The sequence below is a fragment of the Mytilus edulis genome, chromosome 3 (genome assembly GCF_963676685.1).
Source record: "Mytilus edulis chromosome 3, xbMytEdul2.2, whole genome shotgun sequence".
Classification (NCBI taxonomy): Eukaryota; Metazoa; Mollusca; class Bivalvia; order Mytilida; family Mytilidae; genus Mytilus; species Mytilus edulis.
The window spans coordinates 30,380,281-30,399,458 of NC_092346.1; the positions used below are offsets into that span (position 1 = coordinate 30,380,281).

Genomic DNA, 19,178 nt, shown 5'->3' on the forward strand with positions numbered 1-19,178 from the left:
CTTTTTTAGCTCACCTGGCCCGAAGGGCCAAGTGAGCTTTTCTCATCACTTGGTGTCCGGCGTCGTCCGTCGTCGTTAACTTTTACAAAAATCTTCTCCTCTGAAACTACTGGGCCAAATTTAACCAAACTTGGCCACAATCATCATTGGGGTATCTAGTTTAAAAAATGTGTTCGGTTACCCGGCCAACCAACCAAGATGGCCGCCATGGCTGAAAATAGAACATAGGGGTCAAATGCAGTTTTTGGCTTATAACTCTGAAACCGAAGCATTTAGAGCAAATCTGACATGGGGTTAAATTGTTTATTAAGTCAAGATCTATCTGCCCTAAAATTTTCAGACGAATCAGACAACCGGTTGTTGGGTTGCTGCCCCTGAATTGGCAATTTTAAGGAAATTTTGCCGTTATATGGTTATTATCTTGAATATTATTATAGATAGAGATAAACTGTAAACAGCAATAATGTTCAGCAAAGTAAGATCTACAAATAAGTCAACATGACCGAAATGGTCAGTTGACCCATATAGGAGTTATTGCCCTTTATAGTCAATTTTTAACCATTTTTCGTAAATCTTAGTAATCTTTTACAAAAATTTTCTCCTCTGAAACCACTGGGCCAAACTTATCCAAACTTGGCCACAATTATCTTTGGGGTATCTAGTTTAAAAAATGTGTCCAGGGACTCGGCCAACCAACTAAGATGGCCGCCATGGCTAAAAATAGAACATAGGGGTAAAATGCAGTTTTTGGCTTATAACTTAAAAACCAAAGCATTAAGAGCAAATCTGACTTTAGAAAATTGTTTATCAGGTCAAGATCTATCTACCCTGAAATTTTCAGACGAATCTGACAACCTGTTGTTGGGTTGCTGCCCCTGAATTGGTAATTTTAAGGAAATTTTACTGTTTTTGGTTATTATCTTGAAAATTATTAAAGATAGAAATAAACTGTAAACAGCAATAATGTTCAGCAAAGTAAGATTTACAAATAAGTTAACATGACCGAAATGGTCAGTTGACCCATATAGGAGTTATTGCCCTTTATAGTCAATTTTTAACCATTTTTCGTAAATCTTAGTAATCTTTTACAAAAATCTTCTTCTCTGAAACTACTGGGCCAAATTAATCCAAACTTATCCACAATCATCTTTTGGGTATCTAGTTTAAAAAATGTGTCCGATGACCCGGCCATCCAACCAAGATGGCCGCCATGGCTAAAAATAGAAGATAGGGGTAAAATGCAGTTTTTGGCTTATAACTCAAAAACCAAAGCATTAAGAGCAAATCTGACAGGGGGATAAATTGTTTATTAGGTCAAGATCTATCTGCCCTGAAATTTTCAGATAAATCGGACAACCCGTTGTTGGGTTCCTGCCCCTGAATTGGTAATTTTAAGGAAATTTTACTGTTTTTGGTTATTATCTTGAAAATTATTATAGATAGAAATAAACTGTAAACAGCAATAATGTTCAGCAAAGTAAGATTTACAAATAAGTCAACATGACCGAAATGGTCAATTGACCCCCTAAGGAGTTATTGTCCTTTATAGTCAATTTTCAACAATTTTTATAAAATTTGTAAATTTTTACTAACATTTTCCACTGAAACTACTGGGCCAACTTCATTATAGATAGAGATAATTGTAAGCTGCAAGGATGTTCAGTAAAGTAAGATGTACAAACACATCACCATCACCAAAATACAATTTTGTCATGAATCCATTTGCTTCCTTTGTTTAGTAGTCACATAGACCAAGGTGAGCGACACAGGCTCTTTAGAGCCTCTAGTTTTACGGTTATTACTGTTTTAAAAATTTTAAGTGATAATTGTTAAAAATGTCAAATGTTAAACCTAAAAAATATATTCAAACAAGAACATTGTACAAATATTAATATTATACTTATTGAAAAATTAACTAATTTGAATAATATCTTTCTTTTGAACAGCCGAAGGAAAGGTTTGTACACAAGAGACAAAAGCAAACTTTTCCTAAAGAATAACTCTGATATTGAAGATGGCTTATGGAAGATAAAGGTATGATGCAAATATTTGAATGGGGAACTCTCATGTATAAGCTAAAAAAAAATCAGATCATGCAACAGAACAACCATTTCATGTTGATGTTAATTATATTTATACTGCACTCGTTCTATTTGAGCAGTCAAAATGCATTGACTGTATATTTCTATGTCATATGTCATATATACAGTCACTGACCCGATATCACTTTTTCTCATGAATATTTAAATAGAAGTTGCCTAAATAATATTTAATTATTCATACAACCTCTTCAACCTGTCCTTGTTTCCAATGCATACAATGTTGCGTCAGAGTCAACCTTGTTTCTTTTGCAATTATTAGAAAAACATATTTCGTTTGTTAATATTTTTTGTTTGCAACCTATAAATCATTGTTTAATGCTTATGGTTGATATTTTAGTCCATACTCAAACGATTTCATTCACCATTGAGTGTGGGATTCAACAGGTAAATGTAGATTTCATTGTGTTGTATATTTCTCCGCGAGCATGATATGAGGCCTTTTTAAAGGAGATTTCCCCCAAAATTTAAATCTAATAAATAACCTTAACGCATTAAACAACAGTTAAAAATGTTTTTTTTAGATTGCAGTATAAAAACAATAATAGTGCATTGACTTGACATATCAACGATATAAGGATTCGGCCCGAAATGGGGAAATAGCTCGGCACAGCCTATCATTTCCCCGTTTCTAAGCCTCATTTTTATATCGTTGATATGTGAAGTCAATGCACTATTATTGTCCTTATAAAGTTAACCTCGAATGGTCATTTTAGATTAAAATCTTTGTTTTTATGACAAAATAAAGTCTAACACTAATGAAGAAAGTTTTATACATTTTTGATACTTCTAAATTGAAGGGTAAATTTATTGCCATATTATACATTATCAGTTACTTTGAGGTTTACTTTTAATCTTTATGAGTAAATTGAATGGCTTTCAAAAGCAAGAAAATGTATGAAAAGAAAAAATAACACTTTGTTAATTGTGTGCATCCATGACATCTTTCTGTATTAACCTTCATCAGCCCACACCAAATTTTAAGGACCATTTGCGAATGGGCCCCTACTAATTTCAAACCCTGAAAACCCAAAAGCCATTGATATTTAAGCACCAAAACTAGTGAAGAAGCTGTATTACCAAAAGGTACCTAAAGATAATAACCGAATCCATTTAAGGTCAAGTTTATTGTGTTAACAATTATTGAAACCACTAATAACTATAAATCATTATACTTAAAGGTTAGTGTGCTTAAAAAGAGAGGTGTGGATACCATGCAATTTGTTGACTTTTATGCTGGTGTTATGCCTGTGTATGAAGTAACAGAATCAAAGAAAAAACCTTCCAAGAAAAAGAAAAGCATGGACACTACAGAGACTACTTCATCGTCGAAAAAGAAAAAGGATAAGAAGGATAAGGAAAAAGCAGAAGAGAAAGAGAAAGGTATTTGAAACTGTATTTAAAGGGAAACTTCGCAAAAAAATCAAAAATTGATATTATGTCCATTCTGTATAAAAAGGCCCAAATTTATAGATATTAAAGTTTTATTCCGCTAGATAAGAGATCAACATCGATTTTAAAATTTGAGTATCAATTTTCTACGCTCCGCCATCTTGTCATCTTCTACGATTATAATCAAGATATGTCTATAAAACACAAAGGACCAAAACTACAGTAACCGATGTAGTCGTAATTGCGTGTCGATATCTTGTCAATCGTACGATTGTTTTATCTGACTAACTATGAACTTGATACGGAAAATGTTCTTATTTTTTTTTAAATGACCATTATTATATATCTGTTATTTTTAAACTGTTAATATTGGAATTAGTTAAAGAGTCACAGTTCAAATAATAAATAAGTGTTCCGTGAAAATTGTTTTCAAAAATCTAATTCGTTCATAATTCTTTAAAGTAATAAACTTTATTCAAATAAATTCGGATCTTTCCTCATCTGATCACCAGCATGGCTAAAGGTATTACTCCCAAAGGTATTGTGAGGGGTGTGAGGACTCAGGTGACACGTCCGGGTATTCAAGCGATTTCCTGTCGGGCTTACAAGTTCATGCATCGTTTCACTTCTGTAGGTATTGATCAGTGTACACGGCAGACTTATAACTTTCCATTTTGAACTATCAGGTGTATAATACACATCTCTGTCTTGTGTGTCCGAAAGTGATATGATGCCAATAATTTAACTCGTACGCTTGTTTATAAATAACATTTCTGGTGTAAAGAATATTATTTATGAAAATATAAAAAATACCACAAAAAAAAAAAAAGATTTGAAGAAATAAAAATCTATATACATATTTTTTCCGAGGGTTAATTTGGGAAAATGTAATTTGTCAATTATAGTAAAGGACAGACTGGTACATACCAAAAATATTGATTTAAAAAATGTACGCACTTGTCGATGTTGGCTTATACGCCTGGATAGAAAGTTACGGAACTATAGTGCAATTTAAAATATATATACATGTATCAGACTATATTGTATACCAAAAGAAGAAGAAGAAGAAGAAGAAGAAGAGAACCAGTTTGATTTAAATACAGGTCGATATATATCTTGCTTTGGTTCATCGAAGTTATGAACATAGTAAAATCCCAGTTGTATGTATCAATTAGATTGTTCTCGAATAAAGGAAGAAATTCGTCATCATCACAATTGTTCCGACATTCATGTAAAATATATGCAACTGGACGTACACTAATAATCCCAAAGGGGTGTGAGTATTTTCTAGGAAAACTATTGAGTATTAAAGTTTCAAATCAATTTCGGGATTTATTTTCTTTCTTGCCGTGATATGATAGCAATTTAAAGAATAAACTGCTTGTTCGCTTTAGCGGTATCAGAGACATGTATATATGTCTCTGGCGGTATTCTTGCCAGTTGAACAGCCTTATAAGTTACATTCAAAAATAGGGAAAGATGACATAAAATTCGCTGTCTTTTGTTTTTGAACATCGTTGGTCAAATAGATAGAGTATTATACGTTGTGAGACGAGGACTATTTCAACAAATACTATAAATACAAGTGGAAGTTTTCGTTTTTTTGCAATTTGAGAGTAAATGATGTATCAAACGTTCAAGAATACGCATGTAAAATGTGTCACTGGATATAAAAAAAAATCAATCTCAAAACCTACTTCCGTATGGAACTTCCCCTTTCAGTGACCTGCAAATTTAACAGATGATACACTTTATAAGATTTGCATGTCCAACAACGACCCACTACTCTACATGTGTTACTGACAGCCTAAGATAGTAATTCTTCTGTTAGGTCAATTCTCTTTCGAACAATACCAGAAAACATGGAAAATAAGTTCTTTAAATTTTGACTCTGGAATTAACACCATTTTTTTGTGCGACAAACTTTATTTCTGGCGATGAGCAGACATGGACGGAAAACAATAAACAGATAGGTTTAATATTTGTTCATTCATTTAACATGTATAATATGAATACGATTGTACTTAAAAAAAACTTATATAGTTAGTTTCAAGAACAACCGGGTTCAGACAAACTGTTATGAAATCGATGCTGTTACTTATGCATTCACCCAATTCAATATTACGATCAAAGAGAGTAAATTAGTGGCAACATAGACATTCCGTTAATAACGGCATAAGTATGCAGTTAGTACACGAACACCAATCTGTGTTTTAAAAACTAGCGATGGTTGCTAAGGATATCTTGATTTCGGGAACTTTCTGCAGCTTCCATTTTATGGAGCTTCGGTATACCCTGGCTCTAGTGCGTACCCAATATGACCATACTCGTCAAAATCTGACTCTTTTGACTGACAGGAACCACTGTTATAGTACTATCATTCTCCGAACAAGATATTTTTATTTATGATTTTATGATAAATTTTTGGACCATATATAAACTGTTCTATAAAAACAAGCACGCAAAAATCATAAGATAGAAATATAAGTAATATGTGAGTAAAGTTAATTGAATCATTTAAGTTAATATCCTTTGGGCTCGAATGTAGTTAACTAATAAATGTGATTTATAGGATAGCTCAAATCCTCATCCAAATAATATAATCTAGTATATGTAATAAAACCCTTCCTACTACACCGAGTTTTAATGCCAAGCGGTAGACATATTTTAGGTACCAATTAAGTAATTGAATGAGTAATAGATAACAATAATTAATCATGAATGTGCAAAGATTTAAAAACAAGAGTATTTTTCTTTGTTCGTACATATTATACTCCGCTTCGGTAGATGTATCTACTTATCTTCAGATAGTTTCAGATATACATTAATACATGGCTTTCAAAAGTCTAAATGTAAGTGTTCTCGTACATTTTTTGCCTAATAAAGAAAATCAAAATGCTTTGGTAAAGCTATTTCTAATTCCCCCTTTTTAATGAGACATACATCAAGGACAAGAGGTGTATATCATTTCATTGTGACACATGAATTAAGTTTCCCGTCTTAACCGAAAATTGTTTAAATTTTATTACTTAGTAAATTAATTTATTTGAATTGAAATAAATGATACAGCAAATATAATTAAATAATTCCACGGCGATCTATTTTTATTTTTAACAAACTTGAAACTTGAATTAGTATTATAGATGTGTATATTGAATGCTCCCTTGTTTTATAATCCACTGATCCGAATAGACAGTCACACCTGGCAAGGTGTGCCCTAGAGGCGTGGTTAAATACCGAAGTGCAAATAACAATTTACCTTTCAACAAGCCATCTAAGAGTATTCAATTTGCCACAGAACCGTGAATACACACATCGTATAAATCTAGTCAAAGCAGAGATAGTAAAAGGTCAATAAGAGTACACCAACATATTAGATTATTGTACTTTAATTTGTTACCTCATATATCAGTCCAAAAATGCATTAATTAATAAATTTATAACTTTTTTGGTTGTCTACTAAAATAATTCGAATATATACGTTTAACATAGAAAATTTATCTCATGAATGTGTACAATTGCACGTCTGTGCGTCTTATCTTCTTATTATCGGATGTTTATTAGATAAACCATAAGTCATCGGCGCGCTTACGATTACGTTTAAATATCATTAAAAACCAAGACTTTTACTGATTGTATTTTAAATCCCGGCATGCAAAAACCAGGAGAAAACGTCACGACCTACAGGAAGTAGTTAAAAAAATTTCATTAATTGTTGAATTTCTCCTTTATTACTGGACATATAGCGATAAAACTTTGTGAATATATATATTTTGTCATAATGAACATATTTAAACCATAAGTAAAAAATCGCGAATTTTCCCTTTAAATGATAAGCAATGTTGCTGTCCATCAGAATGTCTTTTCTTGAATTTTCTATTATAAAGGTCCCCAAAATGACTATTGATATGCAATTCGAACAGTAAAACCAATAGTCTACTCTATATTAAAAAAAATTTAAAAAACTTAACGAATACATCAACAAATATTATGAACCACATTAACAAACAACAACCCCTGAACAATACAGTTAATGATTTAAGACAGACCTCAAAATCAGTGCTTTGGAAATTTGATATCAAGCTTTAAGTCATGCATGTAATAAAAGCCTACTTTACTGTGCAATTCATTTTTAGATAAATCGTTATTGCATTTTGGGTTCACCTAATTCTTTAATATATATAGTACACATTATGGCCATGTAGAAAATTTGATGAAATAATCTTATATGAGCATGCTCAGAGGCGGATTTAGGGGGGGGGGCCGGGCCCCCCCTTATTGGGAAAAAATTTGGTTGCTTATATAGGGAATCACTGGAGCGGGCCCCCTCTTAGGTCAGTCAGTGGGCCCCCACTTATTAAGATTTCTGGATCCGCCACTGCTGCTATACTGTTAGATACATTTTCACATTCGGAACTTATCTACTTTCCATTAACAAAAAACTTCAGATATCAAATCTGAGCTATTTTTGCCCCTAGTCCAACATTTGGATTTAGTTAACCTGAAAAATGGATAGTCAATTTTACGAAATTTATTTCTATAAATTTGAAGAAAATTTTTTTTTTATAGAAAAGGCTAAACCTCAACCTGCAGAGGAAGATTTGACCCCTGAAGAGAAAGCTGCTTTTAAAGAACAACAGAAACGGGAGAAATTATTACAGAAAGAAGAACTGAGGAGAAAGTGGGAAGAAGAAAAACTAAGAAGAAAGGAAGAGAAAGCAAAGGTAACTTTCTAATTTCCAGATGAAATCTGCAATATTAAATGAAATTAATTGAGGTATTGAAATTGAGCTTCCAAAATTTGTTCTACCAGAATGAATTGCTGAAAAGTAAAGAACATGAAACTAAATGTAAGGTTTCTTATGATATGACTATTAACCAAATATATAATTGATTCAATCAGTTACAGAAAAAAAAAGAGTTGGAATGACTTAAAGTTTACTTGCCATTTTGTATTCATACAATGAAATAGTATGATTTTCACTTGAAAAAGTTACATGTGAATCAAAATTATCAAGATTTAGTAATAACAGAAATAATTAAAAAAAAATTTGTAACATATACATCATTATATATAAAGAATATTAAATCTTGCCCTTGTGTTCATTTTATGTATTCATTATAACATCCATACTTTTTAAAAATGCAAAAATTGCTTTTCTATGTGTTTTTAAGGAAGTAGAAAAAAGGCGAGAAGAAAAGAGAATTCAGGCTGAACAGTTGAAAGAATGGAGTAGACACAGGGATGATATGGAGTGTGATGATCTTAAGGTAATTCTGATAGGACAGGGGGAAAACATTGTGATAATTGGTATATCTTTGAAATGTCAGTTACTATTTAAAAATGTGTCTTCTTAAATTGATCTTTAATAGTAGAAAGGAATAGTTTTGAACTCATTAAAACATGATTATACTAAAAATCTGATTTGTTTTGTTCATTCATTTTTATCTGACATTGTCATCTTGCCATATTGTATTTATATATGTTCTATATATATATGCCCAGGGATGATTGTTTTCAAATGGGAACATTGTGTCAAGAAAGATAACTCTATATTTTTTTCAAAGTTAGATGATAAGATCAGAAAATAAGTGTGAAATTTTGTCTTCCCTTCTAAAAGACAGAGAACAGATGTAGAATTGACATTGAAAGTGTTTGAAATAGTCATTCCAAGTTTTTGATATATCTGAAATTTACAATTCAAAATACCATCTGCCTTTTTAGCTCACCCGGCCCTTCCAAGTGACATTTTTCATCACTTGGCGTCCGTCGTAGTTAACTTTTACAAAAATCTTCTCCTCTGAAACTGCTGATCCAAATTTAACCAAACATGGCCAAAATCATTATTAGGGTATCTAGTTTAAAAATTGTGTCCAGTGACCCGCCCAACCAACCAAGATGGCCGCCATGGCTAAAAATAGAACATAGGGGTAAAATGAAGTTTTTGGCTTGTAACTCAAGAAACCAAAGCATTTAGAGCAAATCAGACAGGGGTAAAATTGTTAATCAGGTCAAGATTTATCTGCCCTGAAATTTTAAGATGAATCGGACAACCTGTTGATAGGTTGCTGCCCCTGAATTAGTAATTTTAAGGAAATTTTGCTGTTTTTGGTTATCTTGAATATTATTATAGATAGAGATAAACTGTAATCAGCAAAAATGTTGAGCAAAGTAAGATCTACAAATAAGTTAACAGGACCAAAATCGTCTGTTGACCCCTTTAGGAGTTCTTGCCCTTTATAGTCAATTTTTTACCATTTTTTTCGTAAATTTTAGTTATCTTTTACAAAAATCTTCTCTGAAACTATTGGGCCAAACTAAACCAAACTTGGCCACAATCATCATTGGGGTATCTAGTTTAAAAACTGTGTCCGGTGACCCGCCCAACCAACCAAGATGGCCGCCATGGCTAAAAATAGAACATAGGGGTAAAATGCAGTTTTTGGCTTGTAACTCAAAAACCAAAGCATTTAGAGCAAATCTGACATGGGGTAAAATTGTTTATCAGGTCAAGATTTATCTGCTCTGAAATTTTTAGATGAATTGGACAACTGTTTGTTAGGTTGCTGCCCCTGAATTGGTAGTTTTAAAGAAATTTTGCCTTTTTGGTTATTATCTTAAGTATTATTATAGATAGAAATAAAGTGTAAACAACATTAATGTTAGGCAAAGTACAATCTACAAATAAGTGGATATAGCCAAAATTTTCAATTTACCCTTTAAGGAGTTATTGCCCTTTATAGTCAATTTTTAACAATTTTCATAAAATTTGTAAATTTTCACTAACATTTTCCACTAAAACTACTGGGCCAAGTTCATTATAGATAGAGATAATTGTAAGCAGCAAGAATGTTTAGTAAAATAAGATCTACAAACACATCACCATTACCAAAACACAATTTTGTCATGTGTCCTTTGTTTAATATTCACATAGACCAAGGTGAGCGACACAGGCTCTTTAGAGCCTCTAGTTTGTAGACCTTAGTATTAAAAGTAAAATGTAAAACGGTCTTTCTTTCATTTCTTGTGGGATTATAATTTTTATGTCAAATATAACTCATTAAAAAATACTTATGGAAGAGAAGTGGCAGGTGGTTTTGATATTTTTCCACAAAGAAATTAAAAAATAGCTATTGTTTTCCACTCATATGATGTTTTGGAGCTTTGGATTTTACCATTTGATCAGGGACTTTTAGTTGAGAATACAAAATGTTGATCTTGAATTGTACAGTAAACTTTCGATGCTATTTTTATTAAACACTCCAAATGCAATTTATGGTGTTTGTTAATATTGGAACTGTGGAATCTATTAAGTCGTTTGTACTTTACATTGATGTATTTTTCAGGTCTTGCCAGAACCCATGCCAATCAAGACAAAAATTCCACAAGAGCTGTTTGGTGACTGTGTTTTGGTACTGGAATTTGTAAATATCTTCAAGTCATTGTTTGATCTAAGAGCTTATTTCCCCAGGGGTTTTACTTTTGGTATGTTGATAATTTTCAGTGCATATAAGTTAATAATTATCAGTTTTATTCTTTTTGATAGTCTTGACATTAATTAACAACATACCTAGTAAGGTTTGGAAAGCATGAGAGAATATTAGGAAAAAGAATAGAAGAACCTGTTATTATTCAAATACAAAACATGAAACATGGAGGGAGGTTTGATAATTTAAAAAATCTGGTGACAATTCCACAGTTGAATGTTTGAGTAATTTTCTTCAAGTTTGTTCTGAATCAAAGTTGACCTTTCCAAGATATTAAGAATGTTAAATTTGAACATTTAAGGAAATTGTAATAGAAAGGCAACTCTTCAAATACAGTTCTGTTATTTCTTAAGTGAGATGCATACTTTTTAATGAGTATTCTTACCTTTTCCTCTGATGAAAATATATATGTGCATTATTTCAAATAATGTATGTGTTAATTTACTATGGATAATGAATTTGATGTAAATGTATTTTTCAGATGTTTTAGAAGAAGCTTTGTTAGAGACTGACCATAATGGAATATTAACAGATGTACTACTAATGATGATGACAGCTATATTTAGTCTTCAGGAACAAGAAGAGGCAGAGGAAGAAGAATTGTCAAAACAAGACGAAGCTGTTACTGGAGGTATGTCATATTTTGTTTTATTTATAAACTAATGAATTGTATTAACTATTTTTATGCCCTCTCTGCTAGGTGAAAGGGTATGTAAGAGTTGTTGTTGTATTTCCTTAAGTACCAAAGTTAGTTCCCGTTTTCTTACCAAATATTGCTTACTACAAAAAAACAATGATCAAGTTCAAATTTGGTGGTGTCACTTTTACTGTTCTCAAGTTATGCCCCTTTATAACGTTCTATGCAAGGTGGGGCATCATCTGTATCCATGGGGACACATTCTCCATTTGTTTTGTATAATTGTTAAACTGATGCATTGTAGTCTCTTTTCTTCATTTGTTAATTGGAAATGAAGATTAAATTTACCATTTGACTAAAAATATATATATATATGTATATGATAATTATGATACACCAGACATAGTTCTAAATATACTAATCAAAACTCAGATGAAGTTTGAATCAAAACTCAGATGAAGTTTGAATTTGGATGGCAACAATTTTACCTGTTAGAGTTGAGTCTCTTCTAAGATTGAAAATTTTCTGAATTTGTTTTTTTTTATGTTTGATTACCTCCCTTACACTTGAAAATTATGTATTAAGAAATGATGATTAGCTGTGATTTTTTTAGAAGTTACTTTTAATTAATATTAATTGTAACCATTAGGCATGACTGTACAATATTTTAATATTTTATGATCTATTTAAATAAATAGTTTTTGTTGCTAACTCCATTAGAAATTTGAATTGAGATTATTTTTGGAATACAGGAAAGGGGGATGTGAAAAAAAATTGGGGGGGGGGGGGGCTTGTTAAGAAATTGTGGGGAGGGGTTCAATTTTTTTCTCATTTTAGATTTCAGAAATTAAAAAGAAAATTTATTCAAATATTTGTTGTTTTTTAGGGGATTAATTTTCAACAGCATAGTGAATTGCTCAAAAGCAAAAACAAATAATTCATTAGTCCACATTCATTCTGTGTTAGAAACCTATGCTGTGTCAACTATTTAATCACAATCCAAATTTCGAGCAGTATCCAGCTTGAATGTTGTGTCCATACTTGCCCCAACTGTTCAGGGTTCGACCTCTGCGGTTGTATAAAGTTGCGCCCTGCGGAGCATCTGGTTAAATTTATCAGTTAATTTGATATTGAATAAAAATAACTATTTTTAAATACATTGTAATATGGATTAGGTTAAATTATTAGTTAAACCACCTCTCGAATTTGAATTTTCTCTCTTTTTCCTTGCTTATTGTAGTCGGCACCCTCTCTAACAGGCTAATTTTGGAGAATAAAACCGGGACTATACAAGCCTTTTAACGGTAGCCACACAGAAATTTAATGCATTGATCAGTTGTAAATACAAGCATTTGATACTAATATTGACACATAATTTCAATATTTTAGTTCTAGGTAATGAGACAGATGTACAAGATACAGACCAGTTGATGGAACTTGCTACAGTGTGTTCATTAACTCCAATGTTTAATCATGGTATAACCGCTTGGCTTAATAGAGAATCTTACATTTTTGTCATCTTTTAAAATGTCAATTTGGATGACTCATTACTTATAGCCTGGCCTTGCGGTCTTAAAAAAAAAAATTGAGCATTATTCTTATTTTCATGAATCAACAATTCAGAGTTCGCAATATCTTTGCAACAGTGTTTCTTTTCATTTATTAAGTCTTAATTGAAAAAAATATAATTCAGAAATTTAAAATTTTGATTTTGCATTTCTAATGATATTTTTGAGCAGATGAAATAATTTCAAGAAAGTTGTGAAAGTACATTGTATTTTTGAAACCAATAATTGCCAGAACTGTGTTAACATTGTTAATAATTTGAATGTGTTTTTTTAGGATTACTTTTAAAGAAACTCCCACTTGACTCATTCACTTTATCTGAGATTGTTCGTCTACATTTGCTATCATCAGGAGCTAAAGTCAGTGACAAGAATGTCAAATACCGTTTTCAGGAACGTGGTGGTTACACTTCCTTAGATGATCCAGGATTAGAGTTTCGTAGACGAGAAACTGCGTTGTTGAAAAATCTGTCATCACAATCAATTTTTGATCTTCCACCAGGTTAGTTTGGAATACATGCTGGAATAGTCTTTAATTGGATATGAAATGTTTTGCACTGATACAATGCAAACTGTAGTATTAAAGAGAAATAATGGTGGTTGGCCAATAGTTATACTTGCTATGATTTTTTTGAAATTTTTATTTGTAAAACATGAAATGTGTAGCTGAAATATAGTAAATTGGGTAAACAAGCTCATTTTATGATAGCAGAAGAATCATTACAACAGAGACACAAATACAAACAAACTAATTGAGGTTGCGTATCTGGTGCAAGAAAATTGGTACCGTTAATTTTATTACTACCACTGGGTCGATGCCTCTGCTGGTGGACTATTAGTCCCCGAGGGTATCACCACCCCAGTAGCCAGTACCAAAATGAAAATACGGATTTTTTGTGTTATTTAATTTTACTGTTACAAAATGATAGAAATTATTATAAATTAAGGAATGTATCTCCCTCATGCAAAGCTCTGATTCCTTTCACGGATTTGGCCATACTTTTTGGACCTTTTGAATTATCATCTTTTATATAAGCTTTGGATTTCAATTTAACTACGTCATCCCGTTTCCGGGACCAGATGAGATGTTCGTGCGCATGTGTAGCTTCAGTTCGTAGCTTTATTTCATAGAAGGCAGACGTGGTCTGTAATTGTAGCTTCTATAATGAAATATTTTATCACAATAACTACGAGGTAGTTATTTTTTTGTTGTTTAATATGTAAATAAACTCGAGGGGTTTATTGTTTATATTAATTTTTTTATATTTTTCTCTGTTGTAAATTTACGATAAATAGACCGTTTTACGGCAGTTGATATTTTTTGGTGTAAACAATGGCGGATGCCATGCTCTCGAAAACTGATTCAAAATCCTTGAAGAAAGGTTCAAGTGCTTCAAATGAGGCAAAAGGTAAAAATCCTAAAAGAAAATCATCCGGTGATGATTCTCGTTCAAAGAATGACGATACAAATAGTTGTAGTAGTGGTGCAAAAATTGTCAGCTCCGGCGAGGCCGGAACTGTTGCTTCAAGACTTAAAGGTCTGAGTCAAAATACTGGCGAAGCTAGTAAAGAGCCCACTTTAGCTGAGGTTTTTTCAGTTCTGAAGAACATGCAACAGGAACAGAGTTCCCAAAAAACTGATTTTGCGTCTCTCAAGTCGATGGTCGACGAATTGTATTACGTTGAGCCTGAGGGTTACGATGAAAGCCAGGGTGCAGACCCTGAGGTTTATGATGAAAATAATAATGACAATAATGATCATGTTGGTGATACTGAGGTTGCAGAACCTCCAGCTAAAAAACAAAAAACTGTTGACAAAGAGGGTGACAATGTTTTTAAAGCTGCTGCTCAAGCTTATAGGTCAAAAGATAATGTTGATACAAGTGTAGATGACACTTTAGCTGACACGGTTAATGAATTTTTCCGTGAGGGAATATCTGATGAAAAATACAATGAACTGATGAAATCAGTAGCTAGACCAGAGAATTGTGTTTCTCTTACAAGGACTAGAGTAAATCAGCTCATTTGGGATTTACTCTCTCCTCAAACTAGATCTTTTGATTCGGTCATACAACAACATCAAGAGACTGTTGTTAAAGCATCATGTAACATTACAAAATTATTAAATATGTTGTGCAAACTAAAATCTGAATTGGGTGACGACTGTCAACAAGAAATGCAGTCTTGCATAGATTTGGGGATTGATTCCATAGCTTTACTGTCACAATATAACAAGATGACTAATATAAAAAGAAAGGAATATCAAAGATTTGATTTAAGTCCTGAATATCATCATTTAAGTTCACCCTCAATTCCTTTCACTGACATGCTTTATGGTGACAATGTCCATCAAAAGTCGAAAGAAATTCAAGACATGAACAGACTTGGTCGAAATTTAAATAATAATAATAATGCAAGAGGTAGAGGAAATGGTTTTTCTCGAGGAGGTAGTTTTGGTAGAGGACGAGGTTTTGGTAGAGGCCGTGCAGGGTCTCGTCGTGGTGGATACAGAGGTGGTCGAGGCCGTGGTTACGGCGGTAGAGGCCAGTATTCAAATGATCAAGGTGGTTCAAAAAACTTGAGAGGTGTTCCAAGTTTCCTGAGGAAGTAAATTATGCTAAACAGGTAAGTTTAGCGGGTGTCTCTGATATTAAACCTTTTACAGCAGGTAGATTGAAAAATTATGTTGAAAACTGGCAAAAAATTACTTCTGATAAATTTATTTTGGATACAGTTGAACACTGTCACCTTGAATTTATTGATAATTCAATACCCACTCAAAGTCTCACACCATATCAAAGAATTTTTGATAAAGGCCAGGAAAAGATTATAAATGACGAAATAGAAAATTTGAAAAAATTAGGTGTAATAGTGGAAGTTAAATTTGATACAGATCAATATATATCTCCAATTTTTACAGTTCCAAAGAAAAATACAAATGAGCATAGAGTGATTCTTAATTTAAAAGAATTGAATAAATTTATTATTCCCCATCATTTCAAGATGGACACTTTTGAAATGGCTTTAAAATTGGTGAAACCAAATTGTTTTTTCAGTTCAATTGATTTGCGTCATGCATATTATTCTGTTCCTATAGCAGAGGAACATCAGAAACTATTACGTTTTATATGGAAAAACACTATTTTTCAATATACCTGTTTACCAAATGGTTTGCTATCAGCACCTAGAATCTTTACAAAGTTAATGAAGCCTGTTTTTGCAACTTTACGGCAATTTGGTTATATGAATGTAGCTTATATTGATGACTCTCTTTTGCTTGGAGATACTGAAGATGAGTGCATAGAAAATGTACAAAATACTAATGATTTAATGGAGTGGCTTGGTTTTATAATTCATGAAAGAAAATCTGTGTTCAAGCCTGCTAAACAAATTGTCTTTTTAGGCAATATTATTGATTCTGTATCTATGACAGTTGTGTTGCCAAAAGAAAAAGTAGAAAAAATTGTATTAGAATGTCAGAATCTGATCAAGAAAAACGTAGCTAGTATACGGTTAGTTGCCCATGTTATAGGCTTGCTAATATCCACTCTTTCAGCTGTGGATTTTGGTCATTTATATTACAGAAATTTAGAAATTGAAAAGATTCAGGCTTTAAAATTTTCATTTGGGAATTTTGATCAAAATATGACTATAACATTTGCCATGAAAGCAGATTTAAAATGGTGGGTTGAAAACTTACATTGTCAGAAAAGAGTCATTAATAGGAAAAATCCAGATTTTTCTATGACAACTGACGCCTCATTAAAAGGTTGGGGTGCTTTATTTAAAGACCAAAAAATTCAAGGAAGATGGAATGATGTTGAGCAAACTTATCACATAAATGTTCTGGAATTGTTAGCCATTTCTTATACTCTGAAGGCTTTTTGTAAAAATTATTCAGATATACATGTGAAGATTTTTTGTGACAATTCTAGTGCAATTGCTTATGTTAACAATATGGGTGGTATAAAATCCAAGCAAATGAATGAAATAACCAAACTTTTGTGGGTTTGGTGTATTGAAAGAAATATATGGATTTCAGTAGAACATATTCCTGGTAAATATAACGCTGCAGATGTTGAATCAAGAAAAATTGACGATCATTTAGAGTGGATGCTTGATAAGCAAGTTTTCCATAAATTAGTGGAGATTTGGGGTACTCCAGACCATGATTTATTTGCCTCTAGATTAAATTGTCAAGTTAAGAGTTTCTCGTCGTGGAAACCTGACCCTGAGGCAGTATTTGTAAATGCTTTTAGTATTTTATGGTCTGATGAGGTATTTTATTATCTTTTTCCCCCTTTTTCTCTAATTAGTAGATGTTTACAGAAAGTTCAGAAAGACAGTGCAGAGGTTCTGATGATTGTACCATTATGGCCGACTCAGGCATGGTATCCAGTTTTACTAGAAATGTTGATAGACTTTCCAAAAATGTTGCCTCGAAAGAAAAGACTTCTGTCCATTCCAGGAACGGAAAAGATTCATCCTCTTCACAATCAGTTAAAGTTTCTTGCTTGTCGGTTATCAGGAAAAATTTGGAAAACCAAGGCATTTCAGACAAGGCTTCCAAAATCATTTTGGCGTCTTGGCGAGACAGTACGAAAAAGCAATACTCAACTTATGTCAAGCAATGGTTCCGTTTCTGTAGTAAAAGGAAAATTGATCCACTTCAACCAGCTTTAAATGAAGTCTTAGATTTTTTAACAGTGCTTTTTGATAAAGGATTAAGTTATAGTACGATAAATTGTGCAAGATCTGCATTGTCAGCCTTAGGAATAATGTTTAATGGAGTGACAGTTGGCTCTAACGCTACAATCATCAGATTTTTAAAAGGTGTTTATAATTTGCGACCTTCAGAACCTAGATATAGTGAAACTTGGGACGTATCTAAAGTTTTTAATTTTTTACGGAAGTTATCTCCCGTAAAGTATATTTCGTTGAAAGATTTAACATTGAAGTTAGTAATGTTAATTGTTTTATCCACGGCTTGTAGGACACAGTCGTTGTTTTTGCTATGTTTAGACAATTTAGTTAAAGGAAAGGATAGTTATACTTTGTTTTATTCAGGTTTATTAAAACAGAATAGACCTGGGTTTAATGTACATTTTGTTGAACTTTTTGCTTATCCTCCAGATAGGAGATTGTGTGTTTTTACTGTTTTAAAAGAATATTTGATGAGAACAGCTCAAGCTCGTGGTAATAGTCAGAAACTTTTTATAAGTTATGTGAAACCGTTTAAAGCCGTTTCAAGAGAAACAATTAGCAGATGGATCAAAACTGTGATGTCTAAATCAGGAATTAATTTAAAATCTTATTCTTCGCATAGCGCTAGATCAGCAGTTGTTTCTAAGGCTTTCCATAATCTGATTCCTGTGGAATGTATTTTACGAAGAGCTGGTTGGACCAGTGAAAAGACTTTTGCTAAATTCTACAAGAAGCCGATCGAGTCAGATGAACAACGTTTTCAGAGAGCTGTTCTGAGTACATAGAACTTTATTTGTAAATGAACTTTGTATATAGGAGGGATATATTTGTTGTTTTTTTTTTGGAGGTTTTTAATATAATTTTTTGACTTATCTCAGGGCTTGTGCTCTTTGAAGTCTCATCTGGTCCCGGAAACGGGATGACGTAGTTAAATTCCAAAACTAAACGAGACTTACCTTGGTAAAAGTTGAAGTTCAGTTGGAATTTAACGTAGTCATCTTTAGTTGTAGGGATCAGATGCCCTCCCGATATCCCTCCCTCTTTTTTGTGATGTTGTACTTAGTACTTTTGTATGCACAAACCCTTCGACTTTGAAGACTGAAGCTACACATGCGCACGAACATCTCATCTGATCCCTACAACTAAAGATGACTACGTTAAATTCCAACTGAACTTCAACTTTTACCAAGGTAAGTCTCGTTTAGTTTTGGAAATATTTTGGCCACGAGCATCACTGAAGAGACATGTATTGTCGAAATGCGCATCTGGTGCAAGAAAATTGGTACCGTTAAT

The 19,178-nt window shown here is 32.5% G+C and overlaps 2 protein-coding genes across 6 annotated transcripts in view; both read left to right on the top strand.

Annotated features, from left to right (window-relative positions):
* LOC139516207 (bromodomain adjacent to zinc finger domain protein 1A-like) overlaps positions 1–19,178 on the top strand; it is a 42,253-nt gene that overhangs the window by 8,839 nt on the left and 14,236 nt on the right. For all 4 annotated transcript variants that reach the window (XM_071306142.1, XM_071306144.1, XM_071306145.1 and 1 more), the window contains exons 5-12: positions 1,947–2,034; positions 3,281–3,482; positions 8,061–8,215; positions 8,667–8,762; positions 10,839–10,977; positions 11,461–11,610; positions 13,006–13,092; positions 13,459–13,683. In XM_071306142.1, the coding sequence (XP_071162243.1) occupies positions 1,947–2,034; positions 3,281–3,482; positions 8,061–8,215; positions 8,667–8,762; positions 10,839–10,977; positions 11,461–11,610; positions 13,006–13,092; positions 13,459–13,683 (1,142 nt within the window). The remainder of the gene's footprint in view (positions 1–1,946; positions 2,035–3,280; positions 3,483–8,060; positions 8,216–8,666; positions 8,763–10,838; positions 10,978–11,460; positions 11,611–13,005; positions 13,093–13,458; positions 13,684–19,178) is intronic.
* On the top strand, positions 14,293–17,623 carry LOC139516208 (uncharacterized). 2 transcript variants are annotated; one of them, XM_071306147.1, is made up of 2 exons: positions 14,293–15,806; positions 17,498–17,623. In XM_071306147.1, exon 1 carries the CDS (start codon positions 14,515–14,517, stop codon positions 15,790–15,792), a length of 1,278 nt encoding a protein of 425 aa, XP_071162248.1. In that variant the 5' UTR covers positions 14,293–14,514; the 3' UTR covers positions 15,793–15,806; positions 17,498–17,623. The 2 variants fall into 2 exon arrangements, with proteins under 2 accessions (XP_071162248.1, XP_071162249.1); XM_071306148.1 differs by having other exon boundaries at positions 17,501–17,620.